Raw genomic sequence first — 21,953 nt, forward strand, 5'->3', positions numbered from 1 at the left:
GCCCTAGCATGCAGGGTTTATGTACTCTGCACAAAAGGTTAGTCTGGATCTCCAAAGAGACACGAGGGGAGGGTGTCCCATTGCACCCACATCGCCAGTTGGGTTCCATCTGCACAGTTCACTGTTGTACATGCAGACAGGGTCACAGAAGTAACCCCAGGGATGTAACCAGGCCAGTGCTTGCTTTGCCAGGACATCTGTAGTACCACAAAGAGTTTGGTAACCAGTGTCATTAAAGAGACTCTCATTTTTGTGTTCCAAGTGAACAGAACTGAGTTTGGTTTGGTGGTGACAGCAGTTGTGTCTGAAGTTTGATTTTAGGTGCACACTAATTCTTTCCTGTGCTTTTTTTTATCCCTCTTCTGATTAAAGACAGAAGAGAGAGAAGCTCAGCACAGAGAGTTCAAACACAAAGGCAGACGCAGCCTTCACCCAAGTCCTCTGTGCTGGAGAGAGCAGCAACAGGTAAAGGTAAGGATGAAAATCATGAGCAATTACATGGACTGATGCACCAAACTGCTGGAGGTCAGTGTCATCCAGGCACCCACCTGTCAAAATCTTTAGCTGGGTGTTAAACCAAATCCTAGGATCCACGGTCAAGGGCCAGGGCCAAGTTATACCAAACATGTAACAAAGAAAACCATTGAGGGTTATGGTGGCTCTTCCCTGTGAGGGTGGTGAAGCCCTGGCACAGGTTGACCAGAGAAGCTGTGACTGCCCCATCAATATTCAGTTCTGTGTTCCCCAATGAATTAAGAGTGCCCTCAAAATGCAGGGATTTCCTGGCCTGTGAAATAGGGATTAAACCAAAGTAGTCAGATTAATTATTCACAGCCTTACTGCAGTCAACAGCTGGAAGCAGTGGTCAGTCCTCAGTTCTCAGGTTTCTTTGACCAGTATGCTAGCTGCACATTTGAATTACTGAAGTAATTCGCCCATTAAATGCTATTACTTTACATAGGAAATGGTTGTGTTCAAACTTAGTGGGGAATCGGGCAAGTAGTGGAAGTGCTGTGGGTGCTGCTCCCTCGAAGCTGCTGTATTTTACACCAGCCAAGGTACCAGGTATGTAACCTGGGTGAACCAGAAAGAAAAAAACCCCAAGCTATCTAATCCCATGCAGGTGAAATTATGAACACAGTGGCACCATGTGCTCAACTACCTAAAGATGATTTAAAATGCATGAAATATGTAATAATTTCCTCTCCCTCCTCTTTTTTTTTTTTTTGTTTTAATGGATTGTTTGAAAAATGGCTCCATCTTCCTCCGAGAGAGGGTCATAATAAGAGCATGGCACATGAAGCATTCATCATTGTAACTGCCAGTGTCATGGTGTCTTTATTGGCTATTAGTTTCTGTCAGTGCAAGAGCCAAGGCAGGGCTAGAGGAGATGAATGAGGGGCAGGGGTCAGAGCCAGAGCACTCAGGAATTTGATGAATTAGAAATTTGCTGCAGTTAACAAAAAATTAAGTCACAACAGCTATAAAATATTCATCCATTCATAGGTAGAAATCCTCCCAGAGGAATATTAAAATCAAAAGATGTTCTTCTAGCGACTGTTTGTATCAGAAATGCAGCTGCTCTTGAACTTTAGCAAAGGAGTTTCTGTAGTTCATAAACACTGTGTAGATAAAAAAGATTTAATTGGAATCAGACAACATGGGGAAGTGAAGATTGTGAGATCTGCACTCGGGGAAGCTCAGACAGCATGCAAAATAAGCGCTTCCCGCATCTTTAATACAGCTAAACTAGAAACCAAAGTAATACAGCAAGGTGTTCACTAAAGACACTGATGGGTCTCAGCCTTCCTCAGCCCATCAGATTCTGGCAATTCCATCCATAGTTCCTGCTGTGAGACACAGATCTAGTGTATAAGTCCTCTGAAGGGTTCCAGAGTAAATCCACATGATCACAGGGAGTGACTTCAGCTGCACAGAGTGAAGCTCTTCCTTGTCTTAAAAACTTCATTCCTCTCATGACATGACCTAAACTGCACGATCAAGATGTGCTCAGAGCATCGCAGAGTCTACTGCCAGCCCTGCTGCTGTGAGGGGCCGTGGTCCAGAGCCCAGGGCTGTTGGCCGAGATGCTGCCTTACTCCAAGCAGGGGATCTCGAGATGATCCCACTGACCAGTCAGTCTCTGAAGCTGCTCTGTGTTCAGCAGGTGATTCTCAGAGGTGCTGCACACAGCTCAGCTCATGGACAAGTTTACTGAGCAGAAGGTGGAAAAGCCTGACTCAGTGACTCAGTACTGAACCACATCTTTGAATTGAGGCCAATATCAATTTAAGAGTAAAGTCTCTTCTGTAAAAAAATAAGCTTGAATATTTTCAATGGGGGGAATTTCCATGCAAAACCCAAACAACAAATACCCGTTTAGTCACCTAAAAACTGGCAAAGCGTTTGCGATAAATACATGATTATGCCAGTGCAAGTGTTGGCATGCTGCAAATGCAGTCTGAAATGCTGAAGCAAAACAGTGATAAATGTTGTCTATTATGTGACACCACCTATTAAGCAGAAAAAAATTGTGCTGCATACTGCATCGTTCATTTTTGCATTATACATTGTCCTTCATCCTGTGTTGTTCATTGATTCTTCCCCACTGCATCCTGCTGATTCTCACCAGTTTCAAAATGATTTAGTTTACTCCAGCAAGTTTGAAGTGATCACATATACACAGTAAGGACCAGCCATCTGTGGCTGCCATCAGGGAAGGATGCTTTCAGACACCCTCAGGTTGATGTCCCTACCTCTTCTTAGTACTCCTGAGGACTGTGGGGGGGTCAATGGCTTCTGAGTAAAACTTGTAACAACTGTGTGTACATGCTACAAGTGCTAAATTGTATAATTTATAATGGTAATGGTCCAGCCTTCAGATACCACTGAACCTTCATGTGCTGCCCTCATCTGATTCATGAACCAGCTCTCTGTCAGCCGGTGAACAGATGTGAGCAGAGTAACAGCCTCCACACCTGCAGTGCTTTAAAACCTTCTTGTTATCCAAGCATCAACTCTTTTTGCAAAACCTGCCCTGACTGAAACTTTATAGAACCTGCAAAATCCCCATTAAAAAGACATACTAGAGTTGCAACCTCCTTACAAAGAACAGGTGAGAGTTTAACAATTAAATACAAATCCCCTGTTTCAGGTGCGAAGCTGCCTGGTGCTTCTGCCTGGAGAGAAGGTCAGAAGTTAGCTAGGAAGTTGCTTGGTCCACCCCCTACCTTTCCAAACCTGAGGAGCACAGCTGAAAAGCAGACCACAGCAACTACCCCCAGCAAGGCACCGACCAAGGATACAAAGCAAATACTCAGGAGCCTGCACTTGCAAAGCCAGTGTCACAATGAACATAGACACACAAGGCTCCACCAGGACACTGCAAAAGAAAAGGTGGAAGCTCTGCAGAGATACTTGAGGATCCATTCTCCTTCACCTGGACCTCAGGGCACAGCTCTGTCTGCCTTCAGTGGAGAAAAGGTACGCTCTTCAGCAATGAAAGATGGAGCCAAGCCCAGGACCTCAGGAAACTGCAGCAGAGGAAAAAGTGCATCTCCTCAGAGACAGAAAGGCTCAAGCAGCCCTGCACAGAAAGAGTCTGAGAAAGAAAACCTAAAACACCCCTCAAAAAGGAGGGTGAACATTAAGAAACCTCACCCCTACAGCCCTGAAATTATTCAGGAGTTTATGTATCAAAAGAAGGAAGAAAGAAAGAAAAAAAGCCTGGAAGAGAAAAAGTCCTTGGTGCAGGCCACAGAGCTGAGAAATAAGAGATTGCAGGAAGTATACAGGAAACAGAGAGAAGCTGTAGGAAGGAAAACGTGTTCTGACCAGATGCAGAAGCTCATGGGTAAAACAGCATCTGCAAAAGGGAGTCCTCAGGGTAAACGTGAACAAGTAAGTCATCATTGGTTTTGGGAACGGAAACCCATCCACCCTTGATAAGCACAGCAGGAGATGAAACACTTCCTGCAAGTGCTTCAAAGTATCTGTATAGTTGCATGATCCAATTATTAACTGGAACAAAAGCCAAATATTACCCTTGTATTGCCCAGGTATTTGATGCTTATGCTAATGGTTACTTCTGTTTCAGGAGCAAACCACTGGTGGCATTCCAGAGAGGAGTTTCACGGCCTTGGTGGATAAAACATCCTGGACTCTATTAAGTGAAGACCACGCAAGCAGGTACTAGACATAAACAGCATCTTTGAAAGCCTCTTTCTCAGCACTCTGCAGACTTTTCATGTTATTCTGTTGTAAACTATAAAAAGCAGAGCAATGGACCAGTGCAATACCTCACTGTAAACCAGCCTCGCTCCACCCCGGTCAGGGAGCAGCCGGGAGTGCTTTGGAGCATAGGAGGACACCAGTGCTCTGGCTCTCCAGGTTGAAGCAAAGTTTTCAGCCCACTTCTATGTTTTTTATTTTTACATAATGATTATTCCTTGCTAGCCCCTGGCTGATTCTTCACCTTATCTGTCAGCAGTTCATGCTCCAGCCTGAATCTATAATTTGACAAAGGTATCTGTAGGCAGAGAACTCTTTCTATTGTGAAGAGCTTTAGCTGAAGATATTGGTCTGGGCAGAAAGTTACTGTTACTTTGTCTTTATAACATGGTTATTTCTCCTTTTTATTTAAACAGGAGTCAACTAAAAGCAGTTCAGTCACCTAAAACCAGAGAGGCATCAGCTTCTCCAGCAACACCAGAGTCCAAGTGCTGGTTTGTCAGTCCTCTGAAACGTGAAGACTCGAGGGACTGCTCTCCCTCAGCCTCACACATGCCTCCTCTGAGCTTCTTCCTTCATCAGGAAGATACAAAACCTTATTCCAAAGACTTGACTTCTGGTCTTTCTCCATACAGAAGTAAACAGGAACGAGTGAAAGTCATACGTAGTCTATCTAAGGAACTTTCAGAGAAGATTGAGATGGCAACTAAGAGACTGAATGCAGTGAGCTGGACTCAAGACTCCACTGGCAAAACATCGTCAGAGAAAACTCTGGACCTTTACAATGAGTCTTCTTCTGTCCCAGAACCTGATACCTTCAAGGATGAGCAAGACAGGACAATGAACATACAAATGCTTCTGGATGCCCCAGATCCTGACGCATTAGTTGTGCCATCAGGTAAGGAATTTCAAGGACTGGGCAGGATTAGCCTTGAGGATAGCACTAGTGGAAGCAACATCCCTGGACAGCCAGATGGAAATAGCCACTCCTTGACCCAGTGGGCTTAGATGCCCAAGTATTCCAAAGCTACAAAGCAGTATTTAAGCCTCAGCTCCCTTTGGCTGTTGGAAGAGTTGTGTTCTTGGCAAATCCCTGAGCAGTGGGTCCTCAGAAGGAGCAGTCATGGAGCCTTGAGTGCTTGCAGGCTCGATCCCTGCTCAGCTCAGATCTAATTTAGAAATAATCTGAGTACTTTCTTCTCCTCTCATGGCACCTGTGAAGCTGCATCTCTGAATTTTATCTGTAGCTTTGCCACTGATTTTGGACATATCACTTCACCTTCTGGTGCTGAGGCTTTCCCAGGTGGGGAGAAAGGAATTATAAACCTAACCCTGTGCCCTTAGAAACCTGTGGGTGAGAAGAGCTATATGGAAGTTAAGTGCTCACACATAAGTAGGCAGAAAACAGATGCCAAAGCTGGGCCATTTCATTTCTACCAAGAGCATATTTATTAAATGTCTTCATTTGTCTTTTTAAAAGGTTTTGCTGCGAATAAGGGCTCTGAGGTGGACACAAGCCTATTGCATGGAAAGCCCATAACTGGCCCAGCCACTCCATCTCACAGATTCCTCTCTAGAAGGTAAACAAATCTGCATATATTATTCTCTAAATGCACCCCCCCATACACGTAGTTAAAATAAATGGCACCAATTCAGCACGCAGCCAGCCTCCTCTTCTCTCCTTACCCGGAGAATCGCCAAGTAGGCAGTTTTTGACACAAGATGTATTGAAAGAGGGAACCACCTGTTCGCGGAGAGCTGGAAGGTCGATGGGAGAGGTTCACCCGGGCTTTTTGGACAGATGGATCTCCGCTACAGGGGGGTTTGCCGCAGAGGCAGCCTCCCCGCAACGGGAGGAGGCGGGGAGCAGGGGGGCAGCGCTCCCCTCCCCGTGCAGCCGAGGCTCTGCCCTTCCTGGAGCGGCGACAGCACCGGTGGGGACGGGCTGGGGTCAGCGCTGCCCGCCAGGAGGTGCCAGCAGCACTGCGCGCCCCTCCGCGCCCGCGGAGCTCCCGTAAGCCCGCCATGTCCCACCAGGTGGCACTGCCAGCAGAGTAAATGGGTCATCTTCACGAGTACATAGTTAAACCTCCGCCGGTCTCCTCCTTGCGCGGGATTGCAGTGATTTAATCAACCGAATACTATACATTCATTTTTAGCAATTGTTTTCACTCACTTTGCTCTGAAGTGGGGTGAAGGATTCTGCTTACTCCGGCTCTACTGGTTGTATGTGGAGCAACACCTCCTCACAAACATTGTGTTTCCTTGAACAGGACACATTGGCGTTATTATGGAAAATGGGTTTTGAAGCAGGAAGTTTAGAGGAAAAGGACGGTGCTAGCACAAGTTGGTTTCAGGAGCCTATGTTAATGAAATGTTTAATTTGATGGCAATGAGCAGAAATCCTTCTGGTCTTAAAGAGCAAAGACCTACTCATGTGTCAGCCCCAGGTGGGTTGTCTCTGGTGGCAGAAGGACCATGGAGAGACAATCACAACGGCTCAGGCTGTGCCCCCATCCAGTCACAGTGAAGAGCAAAGCCAGAGCCCTGCAGGGACCGAGAGCTCTTCTCTTAGAGAATAAATCCCCCGAGTCCTGGAAGATAAAGTCTGGCCTGGACAGGCATTGCAAAGAAAGGACCTATGCGCAGCAAACTGGCCTCTGCTTCCCCACATTCCTATTCAGACAGAAGGATGAGTTGCTGTGGGGATCCCAGCCCAGGCTCTGCTGGTCTGCACAAAGCTGGACTGAGAAAGAAGAGCAGTTTTTAACTGAAGGTGGGATTCAAGGCTCAGCGTTCTACTACAGAAGATTGTTTAGAGCTTTACGGTGCAAAATAAACAAGAGCAAAATGAAAATTGGAGCAGTAAGTCCAGAGAGCTCAGCTTAAAAAAGTTGACAAGTGATTATTGGAGTTTCTGAGTTAACTCTGTTCTTTGTGTGCAACTGCCACATTCCCAATGGTTGGGCTGGTTTCTGCCCCAAGAGATCATTTGCAAGGATTATAGAGCTCTTTTGTCACAGAAGATGGCAACTGTATAAAACTGGAGCACTTGTCACTCCGTGAGTTCAGTGAAGAGTCGAGCTGTGTCTGTGATGCCCTTCAGTGGGGTAGGGAGCATGGCCAGTCCATTACTCTTGCCTTGATGTGCATGTTTACAGGCAACTCTAATTCACAGTAATGGATGGAAGGTGGTGCAGAACCCCCGTAGGCCCTGCTGGGAACAGCCCCTCAGCTGTAATGAGCAAGCATCAAAGCAGAAATAAGACAGATTGTGCTGATCTCCTGAACAATGCAATCACTGAGAAAGTGAAGCACCGTGTGTTTGAGTCAAAGTCCTCAGAGCATCACACAAAAACCACCAATAAAACCTCTCAAACAATAAACCACAGCCCTGTTGCAAGTGCTATTTCAAAAGACAAGGAGAGCTACTTGCAGATATAATATCACTGTATGTAGAGATTAGAAGTGCAAAGTGTTGCTGTACTGTGAACAATTCCGGATTCATTTCCCTGTGGGTTGAGGGCACCTCTGATGCAGCAGTGAGTGGCAGTAAGGGGATGATATAAAAGAAAGATCACCCTGTGTCTAACCCTTTCTTAGTTACTGGTAAAGTAGATAATACAAAGATTCAGCATAAAAGCCCCTCTATGAATTGGTTTTTATTTGCACATGATCTAGATTCTCACTTTGGATGTAGTCCTGAGTCCTGCACACTCACTCATGGGAAGCAAAAGTGGGTGAAGTCCTTACCCACAGGTGGGCATCACAGCCAGAAAGGACAACATGAGGCTCCGATCATCCAGCACCAAGAGAACTCCACCAGGGGACTGAAGGAAGCCTGTTCTTCACCTTTACAAGACTGTGCTAACAGGCAGGGACAGTGGGGTCTTAGCGCTCAGTAACCTGTGCCTGTATCACCAGCGTAGCCAGAGCTGGGTTAGAAAATGTGAAGTAAAAGCAGCTGAATTGGGCCCGTGCTTTGACTTCCGCTGTTGCTACCAGTGACAATGAATTATGAGTCTACAGCTGGCCACAACAGATACTCTCTTCAAGAGTTCATCTGAACAAAGCCACCTGTGAAAAGCTGACGGTTTGCTGGCCTCAGTCACAAACACAAACCCTCCTGGTTACAAAACCAGCTCTTGACATCATCATCTCACCACAGCCTGTTTCAACAGCAGAGGTTTCTGTTTACATGTTTAATTATAGCTGTGAAAACAGTGACTCATGTTCATGCAAGAAGTCCTGCAGGTGCCTCTTTCCATGAGAAACGTTCCCATTTCATGCACGGCTGCTCTGCCGGCTGCAGGGCGGCCGATGGAGATGTGTTGCTAATACAAATAATTCACTGATGGGAATTCTCCAAACCGCCAGTAAACGTGTGTACAGTTTCATCCCCACTTTGCTGCAGTCACCTATACAAGTGGCTTCTGTTACATTCCTTAGAGACAGTGGTTAGATACCAAGTCTGCCTCCCACTGTGGACCCAATAATGCTTTTTAGCCAAATCCAAAGAAGCTCATCTGGGAATTGTGATGGTTTATGCCTGCTATAGAGGTGGTTGTGCCTGGAGGAGAGGGGTTGCTGGCTGCTCCTGTGTAATCCCGATACCGCCTGTAGAATCTGCATTGACTTCCACTGGTGTTGGCAGTAGCCTTCCCAGGAAACTGGCAGGGCTGGATTTGGATGCCTGCATCAGTCTCCCCAAACAGAGGTGGGCATTTCTCAAGAGCCAAAGGAAACAGTGGCATTAGCTAAAAACCTCTCACATCACAAAAGCTGAGACAATGCTCAGTGCCTTTACTCAGTGAATACTAGAACTGCTTTTTACCTCCTCTCTTTTTCCTTTTCTCTCACCCACCTTTGCTCCCGCTTTCAGAAGACTACATCCAAGACATGGTAGTGGAAGCTGTTCTAATTGTTTTAGCTGTTTCTGGGTCATGAAAAACAAAGAAAAGCTTATTAAGGAGAAAAACGAGATAAGATTTCCCTAAGCTGATTGCTGATTGAAAAAAATATTCCACATTCATTTTTCTGTATAAAAAAAGAGAACATCTGTCACTGTTTCAGCATGTCTCAGTGTCCTGAGTGTGCTTCAGCTGAGGCTTGATCAATAAATGCCCATTTCGCACCTTTCTTCCTAATCTTTATAGTTAAGCTCAGAGAGTTAGAGATCAAAATAAAACAAAACCAGTTGCTGGGATCTTTGTCAGGACAGTGGGACTTGGTGCTGACACTGTTGCAAAACATCAGTATGTACATTAACAGCAAATCACAGCTCTGGGTCACAGCCATGCTCACCATTAGCCCAGGAACATGGAACAGAGATCGGTACTCTGTGTTTCTGAAAGATTTCGGAGAGCTTTGCCAAGGTTCAGACCCAGATTGTGCAACCAGGTCTCAGCATGGCACAGATTGTACGATGAAGCCTCATAAATTCAGCTTCAAAACTGCAAGGTTGTTGTTTCTGTTTGCCACTTGATAGTTTTGGAAAACTATCAAGCCCTTTCAGAGCAGTAATTAGAGTAGGTAAAGACAAGTGTTGTTACCTGTACTGACAACATCAAGGTACAGTATGACATTACATTGAGCCTTTTGTTTCAATTTAACAAAATGCAATAAAAGATAGCTTGGATAAAATAACAACATTTTACTTCAAAAGACTGCTTACACACATGCACCATCTTAAAAACTCTCCAAGTAATTGTTGCTACCTTGGCACAGTTCACAGAAAGAACTCACAGCTCAGAGGAATCACTGCTGGTGGGAGCCTAAAGTTCAGGATCCAGAGGAAACTGCCAATGGGTCTCCTGGAGAGAGCCTGAGGACACGGCACAGCCGATTACAGCTCTCCTCCCCTCTGAGCGCTGGAGCTGAGGCTCAAGGTGGCTGTGAGCAGGACCATGGTAAGGTGGCATTTCCCAAAGTGTAGGGTGTGGTGGTTATCCAGTGCCCTCCCAGGGTACTTCCTATGCCATTGCTAAAGAATTAATAGTCCTTCATTGTAAGAGAATTCCTGCTAATGGCTCTGACTAGAACTGAAAATACTTCTGGGGTGAGGGCAAATAGCCAGGTCATGTCAACCTAGTTGATTCTATGATTTTATGTTCCAGACTTCGAAGGTGAAGGATGTTCCCTCAACATTCAAGTCCAATTTGATTACAGCCCACTGAAAAAATGCAATAGAAGTTCTTTTGCTGTCACACGTGTGACTGCAGCAGAGGGACAACCTCACAGGTTGCTCCCATGCTGAGTTACACCATGACAGCCATAGACAGCCCCAGATGGAATAACCACTTGTTTAGACTGGAGACATTTTCAGCTTCACCTGAAGGTCTCCCAGGGCCTTGCAATGAACTCTTCATAATTGCCACATCACATAAGTGTGGGATGTTATCCTACTTGGGCAGCAAGAGACATCAAGGCACATTTACAGGGGCTAGCAAAGGATGCAGGCTGATGGAGAGATGTGTTCAAGGACCCTGGAGGGCTGGGCAAGGCAGGATGACTGCAGGGCTTTGCCTCTTCTGCCCCAACAAACGTTTGCCTGGAAACAAGGGAAAGTTTGTGGCTGAAAGGGTTAAATGGCAAACAGCAGCATGAGCCTGCTCTGTCTGAAGAGATCTCTGCTGGCTTCCACCAAACAGAGCAGATGGTGCATTGTTTTAAGGGCTTTTCTGAGACAAAAGAACAAGATCAGATAACCTTTCCTCAAAGAGGGTACTTACAAAAAGCCTTTGCTCTTATTAAGGATTCTTCATTGTTTTGCCCACCAAATTTCATACTTAATATTGGATTTTGAGGTGGTGTTGATGCCAGCATTGTTTACTAGGCTTCTGCCCAACCCCCAGGGGCTGGGAGGGCATCTCACATGATTGGACAGTGAGTCTGTTGTCTGAAGTGTTTACCACAAGCAAAAGACATTGTATTTGTTTAATATTAATAACTAAGGGCCCCAATTCTGGAAGCTATTTGGCAAAAAGTCCCTGCCATCTACTATTCACTATAGGAACAATAGGAACTGCTGCCTTGTGTCTATGCCAGGAGAGGCCTGAACCTTCTCTGAGTGTTTGCAGGCTCTGACAGCACTGGAGCTTCAGCCCATGGTTTGACTGTGAGCCAGCAGGTCCACTCCAGACCACGCTGCTGCAGATGAGGCACAGAACTGTCATTCTGAAGACAATGTGGGTTTGAAATATGGGTCACAAGTGGATCTGTTTGCCACTCTTAGCAGGGAAAGGGCATTCAGACACAAGCCTGTATTGTTTGCTTGAGGCGTCACACCAGCAGTTGACTGTGTTCTGTGTGAACACAGAAGTCACTGTGCACACGCAGCATAATGATGTGCAATTATATAACTGCTGCAAAACATAAATATCTACCATTAAAAGGTACCCACATCACCTGCTTGCTGAGCCAAAGACATGAAAAATATTCTGTAGTAAACATACTTGACAAAATAACAAATTTCATTTTCAAACATAATAAAGCAGGATGTAAGAAGCAGATATTCACAACATATTTCTAACTGTTTACTGCCTGGAGTAAGACAGTGACCTGTCTGAACTGTTCCATTTTCTTTCTAAACACAGCCAGTGTAAACTCCAGATTTGCCACTGCTGTAAGCACACCTGTGATGAACACAAATTGGCTCCACAGGCATCACTGGGAAGTATTTCACACAGCTCCTATGTGCATCTCAAACGAGTTCAGCACAAAACCTGCTATAACCAAGTGAGCTGGTGAGGAAGTGTTTTGCACATCTTGCTTGTCTCAGAGACACCACTACATAAAATCTTCCCATCATTCCTGCCAGGTCACCAGGTCTCTTCCCGAGGGAGCTGAATGAGGTGTAGTTTCCTTGATACTGCAAGAAAAGCCCCCAGTTTCCCTATTGCTATTAAATAAGGGAAGTTGCTGATTTAAAAGAAAAGCATTCTGCTTGTGCCCCTTGCTACAGCCTTGTGATGGGACTAAATGAGCCAGAAAGCCCATTTCATGGGCCAGACTTATGTTTCCTTTTTTGTATTTGAGAGAGAACAAGGTCTAAGCTGAAGTTAATTGTTAAAAAGAAGTATTTTCTAACCGTGGAAGTTTAAGCATGGCAACTGGTTTGAAGTAACTTGCAATAGGAAAGCAAATGGGGCGGTCTCCATTGTTCTCAAAATGCAGAATTTTAACCTGATTACAAAGAGAATATATTTCTATGTAACATCTTTCCCCTCCACTGCGGACTGAGATATTCTCTCACCTCACTAGAGGGAGCTGCCTTCTTACTTCTAGAAGAGAGAAACGATTAAATTGGTGGAATCAGGGCAGTGTAAGAGCCTGGTTTCAGCTAATTGTCCGCTGATGGAGAGTGCTGAGATAAGACAGCTCCTCGTGTTTCGCTTCAAAATCCTACACTGGCTTTTGTATGTTACGAAGTTTCTGCCTGGTGCTGCAGTGAGCTCCATCAGCAGCCTCCAAACACCTCTCAAGCAGTCTGCAGCAATGGCAGTTTCAAGCTTCTTGGCATTGTGGCAGGCAACAAGAGAGAATTGCTCTCACTTCCTTTGATACTAGTTTTCTCCCTCTGAACTAGTTTCTTTCCATCCCCACATAGTCTGCAGTTGCCTGTGATGCACATTTTATGCACACCATGCCTGGGTGTGCATCAGATTCAGGACTTTCTCCTTTCCATGCTACTTGTGTCTTGTTCCTTGTGAAATACCACTGCACAGCATGTGAACACACACATTTCTTCCTCTGGGCAGTCAGGTGTTGCTTTGCCATACAGGCTGGGACTGTGGTACCCATACTGCAAGTGGAGTGGGTTGAGGGAATAGAAAGAACATTCCATGGAAATTCAGAGTTCTGTTTAGGTCCAGATTTGGGCCCAGCTGCCTCCTGCTAGCCTGCAGCAAGAGCTGCTCTGCTGCTCTGTGTGTAATGTGCCACACGTGGAAGAGGCAGCAGCAGGGTGAGGTATTGCCATGTGCTGCAACATCTGGTTGACAGCTGAACTCTGGCCAACCCTCCACACCAGAGGATTTAGATATAAAAAACCTGCAGAGGACAGGAGCAGCACAGGCCACATTAATCCCCTTGTTTAGCAAGCAACTAGTCTTCAGTGACAAGCAGGATGCCAGATGTATTTATAGAGAAGAAACCGATTCAGCAGGCGTGGAGGTACAGATTCTCTGAGGTACTCAAGAATGCAGCCCATTGATTTCCCTGAGTAAATGAGCAAAGCTTTCAAGTGTAGAGCCTCTTTCTTAGGGATTGCTCTTGGCCCACAGGTCTTGCTGAAGAAGGGTCAAACTGCCATCCTTGTCACCTGAGCTGCAAATCTCAGCTGTGACCAGGGGTTAGCAAACCTCTCTTCTGTGTCTCCAGCTCAGTTCCTGCATGCTAACAAGGTACTGAAATGCTTGGGTGTTTTTTCACCCATCCCTTCCCTTCCCTTTGCAATAATGCAATTGAGCTAGCACAGTAACTCTGGAGAAGGGAAGGATTGCCCTGACCTGGGTATCGAACAGGTCAGCTCCTTCTGGATCTGTTGCTCCCTCTCACAGTAGCATTTCAGGACTCTTTACACCCCATCTTCAAACGATTCCAGGCAATGTAGTCAAAGTTGTGCTTACATCTGAAGCTGCAAGTATGTATTTTGGTAATAACTGGTTTGGACTGATTGCTGACACAGGCAGAAAGAGGAAAATCTGTCCTTGAGTAAAGCAGCAGTTAAGTGCTTCTGCCTGGCTTCAAGTGATTAGAAAAATGAGACTTTTAGCCCAGCTTTCTTAATTATATGTCACAGATTCTACAGGGCTTTGCTGAGATTCTGCAGGTGCAGCGGAAAGTGATTTAATAAATGGCATTTTTTGAAAGACTGAGTGTGTGTACATTGAAGCTATCTGGGGATGCAGAAACCCCATTCATCACAGAGCAGGAGGCCGTGAAGTTTAGCCAGATGGTATTTTCTTTAATGCTGGGTGTTGCAGCACAAGAAATGCATCTGCAAATAGCCACAATTAGGAAAATTTTGTTCAAAAGGAGTGAACACAGGCCAAAGCGAACTTCTTACTCGCTTTGATATTAGTACCATTGGCCAGGCTTTGAGCAGAATAACAATAACATTGTTCAGTTTGAGGCATAAACTGAAAACACTTGCCGGTTTTAAGCTCTATCCTGGCAGATTACCATGCTTCACAATGGCCCACATATTAGCATTAAAAGCTACTCAGACAACTTGACATCAGTAAGTTTAGCTTGTAGTTTTTTTCTTTACAAAATGACCTCATTTGTTAGGTCTGAAGGAGGCTTCCTCAGCTGGCTTTGAAAGTGATGAGCTGTCTGCATACCCACTGAAGAGCTCTTCACTTTTTTTCTATTTTTTCTAGTCTTTTTTCTATTACCTTGTTTAAAACCATCAGTAAAAGTTCCCTGCAGAAACAACAGCTCTTTCATCCAGAGGATTTTCCTAAATATACCATGTCACAAAGTCATCTCTGGTAAGCCTATGCATTAAAGTCTGAATCAGTCCTCAAAATTGAGGAAACCCAAGGATCTTTTAAAAAGGATGATCTCTTTATTTGGCATATGATTTCTAGGCAATTCATTGTGGTTTTGCCCTTGCAAAAACCCTCCAGAATCAGGAGCTATGCATTACTGAAGTAAAAGATGAGATTTTCATCTAGTCTAATTCTGAAAAGTAGAGGGTTAAGAAAAAGCTCCATGGTAACAATCAGAGGTGACTTTTGCAATCAAGCTGTTTATAAAAACACAGCAGCATTCTAATAGAAAATCTGTACCAGGCTTAAAGCATTAACATTTTATTTCACTTACATCCACGTAAAAACAAAAAGCATCCTGGCATGCAAAGAAGCCCACGTCTCTGCTCCTTCCATGTTCAAGATCCTTCAGTATTTACTGCAAATTCAAACCTTGCCTGTCATGGGCTTATCCTGAGGCTTGGGGTAATTTGAATTCAGACAATCTGGATGGGGACACAGATTTTATCTCAAGTTTCCAAGTCAAACCTATTTCTATTTATGACCCCACATTTCAATTCATTTATGGCTCTGGTTGCTGTGACAGTGGCACAGCACAGAGTAAACACGCAACCTGTTTGCATAAGCTTAGCAATTCATCTGAGGAGCTCAAAGCAGCCAAGAACATATCACTGGTAAACATTACATCACTTGTACTGTAAAAGACAGACAGGAGAGTTACAATAAAGAAGCAGCAGTGAAATAGGAGCACCCGGAACAAGAGTTCTTTACTCCACTTAAACTGAAAGGTTTTTTCATGGGTTTCTTTTCCCCTGTGACAAAAGAGAGAAATCCAGTGGGACCCTGTACAGGGACAAGCTGCAAGATGGAGGGGAGCTTTGGGAGTTCCAGTGATGCTGCTGGAGCTCCCAAAGAAGTGACCAGGTTGAGAAGCTTTTCTTCTTCTGTAACTAGTGTGCCTGGTCTTGTTGGTGCAGTAAAGGAGCAGTGGAAATAGTAAGAGTGGCAATAACCCATGCTCTGAACTTCAAGCTTAGAACAGAAATTACTCCCCACTGCTTCAAGTTCCTGACATAGGCCCTCTTGAGTCCTGCCTCTTCCCCTCTCCCCGGTACTTGCAGGACTTTACGCTAACAGATTTCTTGACAGGACGTAGGTAGAGACATTTTCCTTTTTCAGATATGTTACAAGAAATAAATGCATGCAGGAAAGTTATTCTGGGAATAAAGGCAGATTTGGGAGGTTTCCAAAAATAGGCCCAGGGAGGATTCAAAAGAAAAATGCACTTAGGAACAATGTACACATCCACCCTTCCCCTTTCAGTGGTTGCCTGTTTATGTTCATGTATTAGGACTCAGGAATGTTTTGAGAAGTACAGTCAGGCCTGAAATTCAGCAGAGTGCTGAGAAGTGTTCTGGGACCACACTGAAAATACCACAATGCTGTTAGATTAGTTACAAGGTCTATGGGCGTCACTGGTGACCCAGTAAGTCAGCCCTGCTGGCAAAACACTTTGCAAATGCTTTAACCCCAAAGGACTTGCACAGTATAGAAACTGTTTCAGGGCAGCAACTGAAGCCTGAAGGAATCTGGTTCCACTGCCTCCCTCTGGTTAATTCTGCTACTTTATCCAGCTAGCACTCATTAAACAGAGCACAGATCTGTTAAATTAAGAAGGTGACTGTTACCATCTGTTTCCCAAGCTCCTGCAGGCAAGGGACACCCTGGCTGCACAGAACTGGAAAAGAAACACAGGAGCCACCTGGACTATTTGAGGCAAACCTCCCTCCTACTGGCTCACAAACTGAAGGTACAGTAAGCAACTGATGCAACAAGCAAAGAGCAATGCAAGTTCTGCTGTCCCACGTAAAAAGGTGCTAGCTCTCACCTAATCCACATGTGTTTAGGATATAATCAGTTGGCATCAGCTGACTGCATCAGGTTTATAAAGCTCATTTACCTGTAACGGGGAGGTGCCAGCCTTAAACTGGTATTTGGAGGTCCTCCTCTAGCACTGGTGGGTAAGAACACATTGCTGTGCAATGCCAGGGCTGCCTTCTTTTGGAGTTTGCTGCCCTTTGCTCTCCAGCTCTGGGGAATCACCTGACTTCGTTGGAAATATCATTTATAGTGTGTCATTTCCTAACACAGGTTCATCAGCTGCAGCAGAGACAGCAGCTTACAGTGCTGAGGGAGAAAGCAAAGCTAGAGGTTCAAGAGAGCCAGAGGTGTTTGAATGACCTGCTTCAGCACAGTTCAGGGGTAAGTTATTGTTTCAGCTCTTGGGTTGCCACTTCTGACTTCAGCAAAATCTTTCCCCAATCCCCACTGGGGTTTGTTGGGGTTTTTTTCCCCCCTCAGTCAAAAGACTAAAAAGTGTAGGTCAGTGTCGTGGTTTAAACCCAGTCAGGTAACTCGTTTGCTCACTTCCCCCCTTCTTTCCCTCCCCCTGCTCCCGGAGGGACAGAGAGGAGAATCAAAAAGAATGCAACTCCCACGGGTTGAGATAAAAACAGAGGTGCCCAGGTCTCTCAGGTAACAGAGTTCCTTAGGTTCTCATTTGAACTGCTGATCTGACATAACTTGGGTACTGCAGCTTGTTTACCTTCCAGCCTCAGATTCTGCAGTCAGCTGGGGACTGATGGACTTCAGTGTCTACTTCTTAGAATAAGAATGCAGCCCCATATGCGTAAGCACAAGCTCAGACCTCATGTGCAATTCCAAGCTCTCTTTACATGCTTGGGAGTATTTACTTTGGCAGATACTTCAGCTCAATTAATGTCTCTCAGTATGTTGGAACAGGTTGGACAGAAGTAATCTCTCTAGGGTTTTGCCTAAGAGCCCTTAGGATGAACACAGTACCCTGACTCCCATGAAAGCAGCTCTAAATACAGGACATTTTGTGAGCTGTTACACTACCTTACGTCCATATGCCCACACAGGTTTTTCACTGTGAGTAGTACCCAGCTCATTAGTTAATGAAATCTTTAGGAATTACTGGTGTATGAAAAGCATTATCTACAATGAAGAGCTTTCCCAAGAAAATGAGGGAAGAAAGCTTCAAAGTTCTGCCTTTCAACCAGATCACTCAGGCCTACAGACAGTTTCTGTGTTTGCAGGAGTGCAGTAGCTCCAAGGGCAGTTATCCTTTTGTGCCAAGATTGGACCATACAGAGCCAACACAGAGAGGACATCAACCAGAAAGTGACGACACAGCTGGCAGGTACAGGAGGCAGTATACAATGAGGCACTGCAATGGTTTAGCCTGTGCTTTGACTACTTGAATGATGTGGGGGCCTAAAGCATTTGCAGTGTGTTTCTAAAATAGATGTTTGTTTCGAGTCATTTAAGAACAGTAATGGCTGTTACATTATCTTTGAAACTTGTGGGGAAAACACAATTTTCCTCATTTTGCTTTACCATCATATACCTTGGTGTGAATGACAGTATTGTATGTGCGCATTTTTATGTTCGTTTCAAGTGGCATAAAGACTGCAGAATTGCTTTTGGAGCCTTACAGATGCAATTACCAGAAAGGTGCCTTTGCACAGGTAAAAGTTCCAGTATTGCACAAAAATGAGCACCATTCTGGTCTGGAAAAGATTCAGCCTTCACAGAGGGCTTAACTATGAAAGCTGGAATTGAAAACATACCTCTAACTGCTCTAAGAAAATATTTCCTTTCTTACCTTCAGTAAGCAAGAGATGCATTCACTGAAACCACCTGCATTGAAGACTGAAAGAGACCACAGTCCAGTGGACCCCAAAACAGTGGGAGAAAGAAAACCTCTGGGAGAAAGGGATTTGTACCCCTCAGTGCTTCCAGAAGGTGAACGCCAAGTTAAAGGATTTGGTGGTACTGGGCAAGCAGCACTTTCTAGCACGGCACAAAAAACAGTGCAGCATCCAGGGGCTGGAACACAGAATCCCAAAGCTCAGTAACTTGATTTTGAAAGGGTTGACGTAAATACTTCTATTCATTCTGCACATGTAAACTATAGCGATCTCCCTTTGTAGTCCTGACTTGTCTACAGAAAATAACCATCAAAGTTGAGTTATTCACCCTACCAATTACTTACCCTCTCTAATTTTTACCTGTTTGCCACAATTTCACTGGGAAGTGAAGGTCCATGCCCGTAGCTTGTTCCTGGGAGCTAAGAGCTGTGGGGAGATGTTCCTCAGGGTCCTGCTGAGGGCAGCGCATGGGCCTGGCTGCCAGCTCCCTGCAGAGGCTCCTTGAATTCCAGGATGGATGTGAACTCCTGCTGTGGGAGCTGTTTCGTGGTGTCTTTTTCGTCTTCTGTTACAGAGGAATATCTTTTCCCTCAGGATCCCTGCTGGCAGAGCACGGGGAGCCGCTGCACGACCATCAGGCCTTTAACCTGTCGTCACCTCTGGTCAGTCTGCACCACGGGGAGACCTTGGCAGGGGATGACTCCCGAGAGAGCAGCGAACAGAGCAGCTCTGCCAGCCAGGTAACAGCAGCTCTTCAGGGCTGTGCGGGGTGCTTGTTTTGGGGTGGTTTTGCTGGTAGTCCCTGTGTCAAGCTCTCACCTCACCAATAAAGATGGCGCTTGCTCTGTCCGCAGCGGAGCGAGGTCACCCGGCACTATGGAGGTTCCAGCACCTTCTGCCGCTTCAGCTTGGCCATGGCGGAGCAGTGCCTGAGGGGAGAGGAGCTGCGGGCTCAGCACCAGGCTGCCCTCCTCCAGCTCCGCAGGAGAGCTCTCCGGGAGAAAGCCATGGCCGAGCTGGCCTGGCTGGGACACCAGCAACGGTGAGGGGAGGCACGGGCAGGACAGCGCAGACCTGCCATGGCGGGCGCTCAGCGGGACGGTTTGCCTTCCTTTGAGGGGAAAAGAGCAAATATAAACCCCTTCTCTTACAGAGTAAGTGCAGGAGGAAGGAGTCTGTGCAGTTCTAGTCAACCCAGAGCACAGCGGAGCTCCGTGTTGCAGCTTCGTCCTCATGGGCTGTGAGCCTCCCCTCAGAGCTGACTGGGCTGAGGCGCCATCATGGCCAGTGGGAGACCCCCCGAGCGCAAGATGTCCCCCAGCAGTGACCGGGCTGAGGCACCGTCCCTGACGGCACAGGGCATCATCGGTGCTGCCAGGGATGGGGACAGACCCCGGTGCAAGGCGTCCCTCAGTGCTGACCGGGGGCACTGTGGGGTGCGGTTCATGGCGCCCCTCAGCAGCCAGCGCCGTGCACTGAGTGCTCAGGGAAGCCTGCGTGCCTCAGGATTGCTTCTGGCAATATGGCCCCGGCGTGGTGGGGTGTCCCCACGTCTAGCACAGCCTCCCATAGCCACCATGGCTGTCCCTGGCACCGCTTTCTGCGGAGTGTTAAATTGATGGCATTTAATGATCTGACTGCAATCCCATCCCTCTCTGGCCTCCAGCTGTCTGGAAAACCTGCAGGATAGCGAGGGAGCCTCTGCCATGGCCGCAGAGCAGTGCAGAATCCTAACGGAGCTCAACCAGGAGCAGGTAAGGCTGCAGCAAGAGGAGCTGGGTTTCATCTCCTAACCGGTGGGAGGATGCGACACCGGGAGCCGCTGGAGCAAGTGGGGTTTGCTTTCTAAAGCAGTCACTGGGGTCTTTTCATGTGCATTGTTCTGCTTGGCTCCTCATGTTCAGAGAGGGGGGTCATGGCCAAGTCAGCAGCATGTGCATCTTGGAGAAAAGAAGTACACACAATAGTTCTTTTTCTATTTTTTTCCCTGTTTTTGTGCTTTTATTTCTGTTTGTGCCATAACAAAAACCATATAATGCAGAATTCCATCGATGTGTGCAGATTTAGGCTTCTGATGTTGAAGTACATTAAATTAATCTGACAGCTAATCTTATAGTTTCAGCTCTTCTGCTCCTGAGAGGAATGCTGGGCTCATAATTACACTTTGTCCTACTCCTTATGTAGTGCAGGCCTCTCCTTTAGCTCAAGGAATTCCTGTGTGAACAGCAAGCATTCCATAGTTCTGAATGACCTGAAGATGATCAATTTCCAGAGGTCTCGCCTCTCAGACACCCCATCTCTCAAGCAGTGAAATATATCCCCTTACTTGCCATTAGTTTTCATGGATATCCTCCAGTCAGCATTAGTGAAGAATAGAACTACAAAATCCTTTACAGAAAAAGGAATAAACCTGCATATTGAATCCTCTGGGTATTTTGAGAGTGGCATTGCCTTGTGTGAAGAAATACTGTGCACGTTAAGTGGGGTCTCTCTGTTGTTATCTTAGCTCTGATGCTCTTTTCTTTCTTCCCTTTGCATAGGCAGAAATCCAGCACCTGCAAAACATCTACAGGGCGGCACACCAGGAAAGAAAACTAATACTAAAGCAGCAAAGAGAAATCTTAATGATGCAGCATTTGACAGCACAACTCCAGGAAAAGCTGCATTATTTGGCAGGGAAGGAAGAGGCTACTAAATCACAGTCACCAGTTGCCTCGGTGGGTCCTTTGAGGAATAGTGAAGTGAAGAGCTGACGGTACAGCTGAGGAACCCAGGTGAAACCTTACATATTACCTTTTCCTTTTAGCTTACAAGGAGCCCAGCAGCTGAAGAAGAAATAAAGCTGAAGACAGTAAGACTTATTTCTAGCCCAAAGTTACATTCCTCTTCCGCAGAGTCTGTGGCCCCCCCAGAAAAGCCTGACCTGTTGGGGAACAGGGACAGTTGTACCCAGCTAAAGAACAAACAAAGCAAGAAATATGAGGGGTAAGTAAAACCCTCTCCACAGCAATAGCTGAAGGTAAGAACCAATCCAGTGGAGAAGATGGGCAGCTATGTCCTAGATAATTGTGTGAGCCGTAAATGCTCCCAAGAGGGAGTTTTAGAATGATAAGTTTTGAAGCCCTTTGTGTTCAAGCAGTGGATGCATCAAGATCCCTGCTTATCATTCTGACCAATTGCCTTATTGCTTATTTGTGTCCTCCATATGTCCAACCTACCATCTGGTGTTCAAAATGGTAAGCTCCTTGGGGCAGGGACCAGCTTATTGCAGGGGATGTGAACAGCACCGAGTAAACTAAGGTGCGTGGATCCTTTTCACAACACTGAATTCCTGAGGCAGGATACATTCATCACTTCAATATATCAACAGCAAATAGTGTATTTATTTCAGATTTTTCCACTCTTTAAAGAGAAGTCCTCTTCTGTGCAGGGGAAAAAAAGTGGTTTAAGTGAAATCTTGATCAGGAAGTTGTTTAACTCAGCATTTACATCA

The 21,953-nt window shown here is 45.8% G+C and overlaps 1 protein-coding gene across 3 annotated transcripts in view; it reads left to right on the forward strand.

Moving 5' to 3' along the window:
- CCDC187 (coiled-coil domain containing 187) overlaps positions 1 to 21,953 on the forward strand; it is a 40,193-nt gene that overhangs the window by 6,727 nt on the left and 11,513 nt on the right. For all 3 annotated transcript variants that reach the window (XM_061477113.1, XM_061477111.1, XM_061477112.1), the window contains 15 exons: positions 373 to 471; positions 3,155 to 3,900; positions 4,097 to 4,188; positions 4,647 to 5,128; positions 5,711 to 5,810; positions 9,958 to 10,139; positions 16,430 to 16,536; positions 16,878 to 16,988; positions 17,846 to 17,949; positions 18,421 to 18,554; positions 19,055 to 19,200; positions 19,315 to 19,502; positions 20,127 to 20,214; positions 21,001 to 21,177; positions 21,267 to 21,445. In XM_061477113.1, the coding sequence (XP_061333097.1) occupies positions 373 to 471; positions 3,155 to 3,900; positions 4,097 to 4,188; positions 4,647 to 5,128; positions 5,711 to 5,810; positions 9,958 to 10,139; positions 16,430 to 16,536; positions 16,878 to 16,988; positions 17,846 to 17,949; positions 18,421 to 18,554; positions 19,055 to 19,200; positions 19,315 to 19,502; positions 20,127 to 20,214; positions 21,001 to 21,177; positions 21,267 to 21,445 (2,935 nt within the window). The remainder of the gene's footprint in view (positions 1 to 372; positions 472 to 3,154; positions 3,901 to 4,096; positions 4,189 to 4,646; positions 5,129 to 5,710; positions 5,811 to 9,957; positions 10,140 to 16,429; positions 16,537 to 16,877; positions 16,989 to 17,845; positions 17,950 to 18,420; positions 18,555 to 19,054; positions 19,201 to 19,314; positions 19,503 to 20,126; positions 20,215 to 21,000; positions 21,178 to 21,266; positions 21,446 to 21,953) is intronic.

This window comes from Pezoporus flaviventris, unplaced genomic scaffold (genome assembly GCF_033815535.1).
Source record: "Pezoporus flaviventris isolate CSIRO_AGI_PZ_B2104156 unplaced genomic scaffold, CSIRO_AGI_Pfla_v1 ptg000097l, whole genome shotgun sequence".
NCBI lineage: Eukaryota > Metazoa > Chordata > Aves > Psittaciformes > Psittacidae > Pezoporus > Pezoporus flaviventris.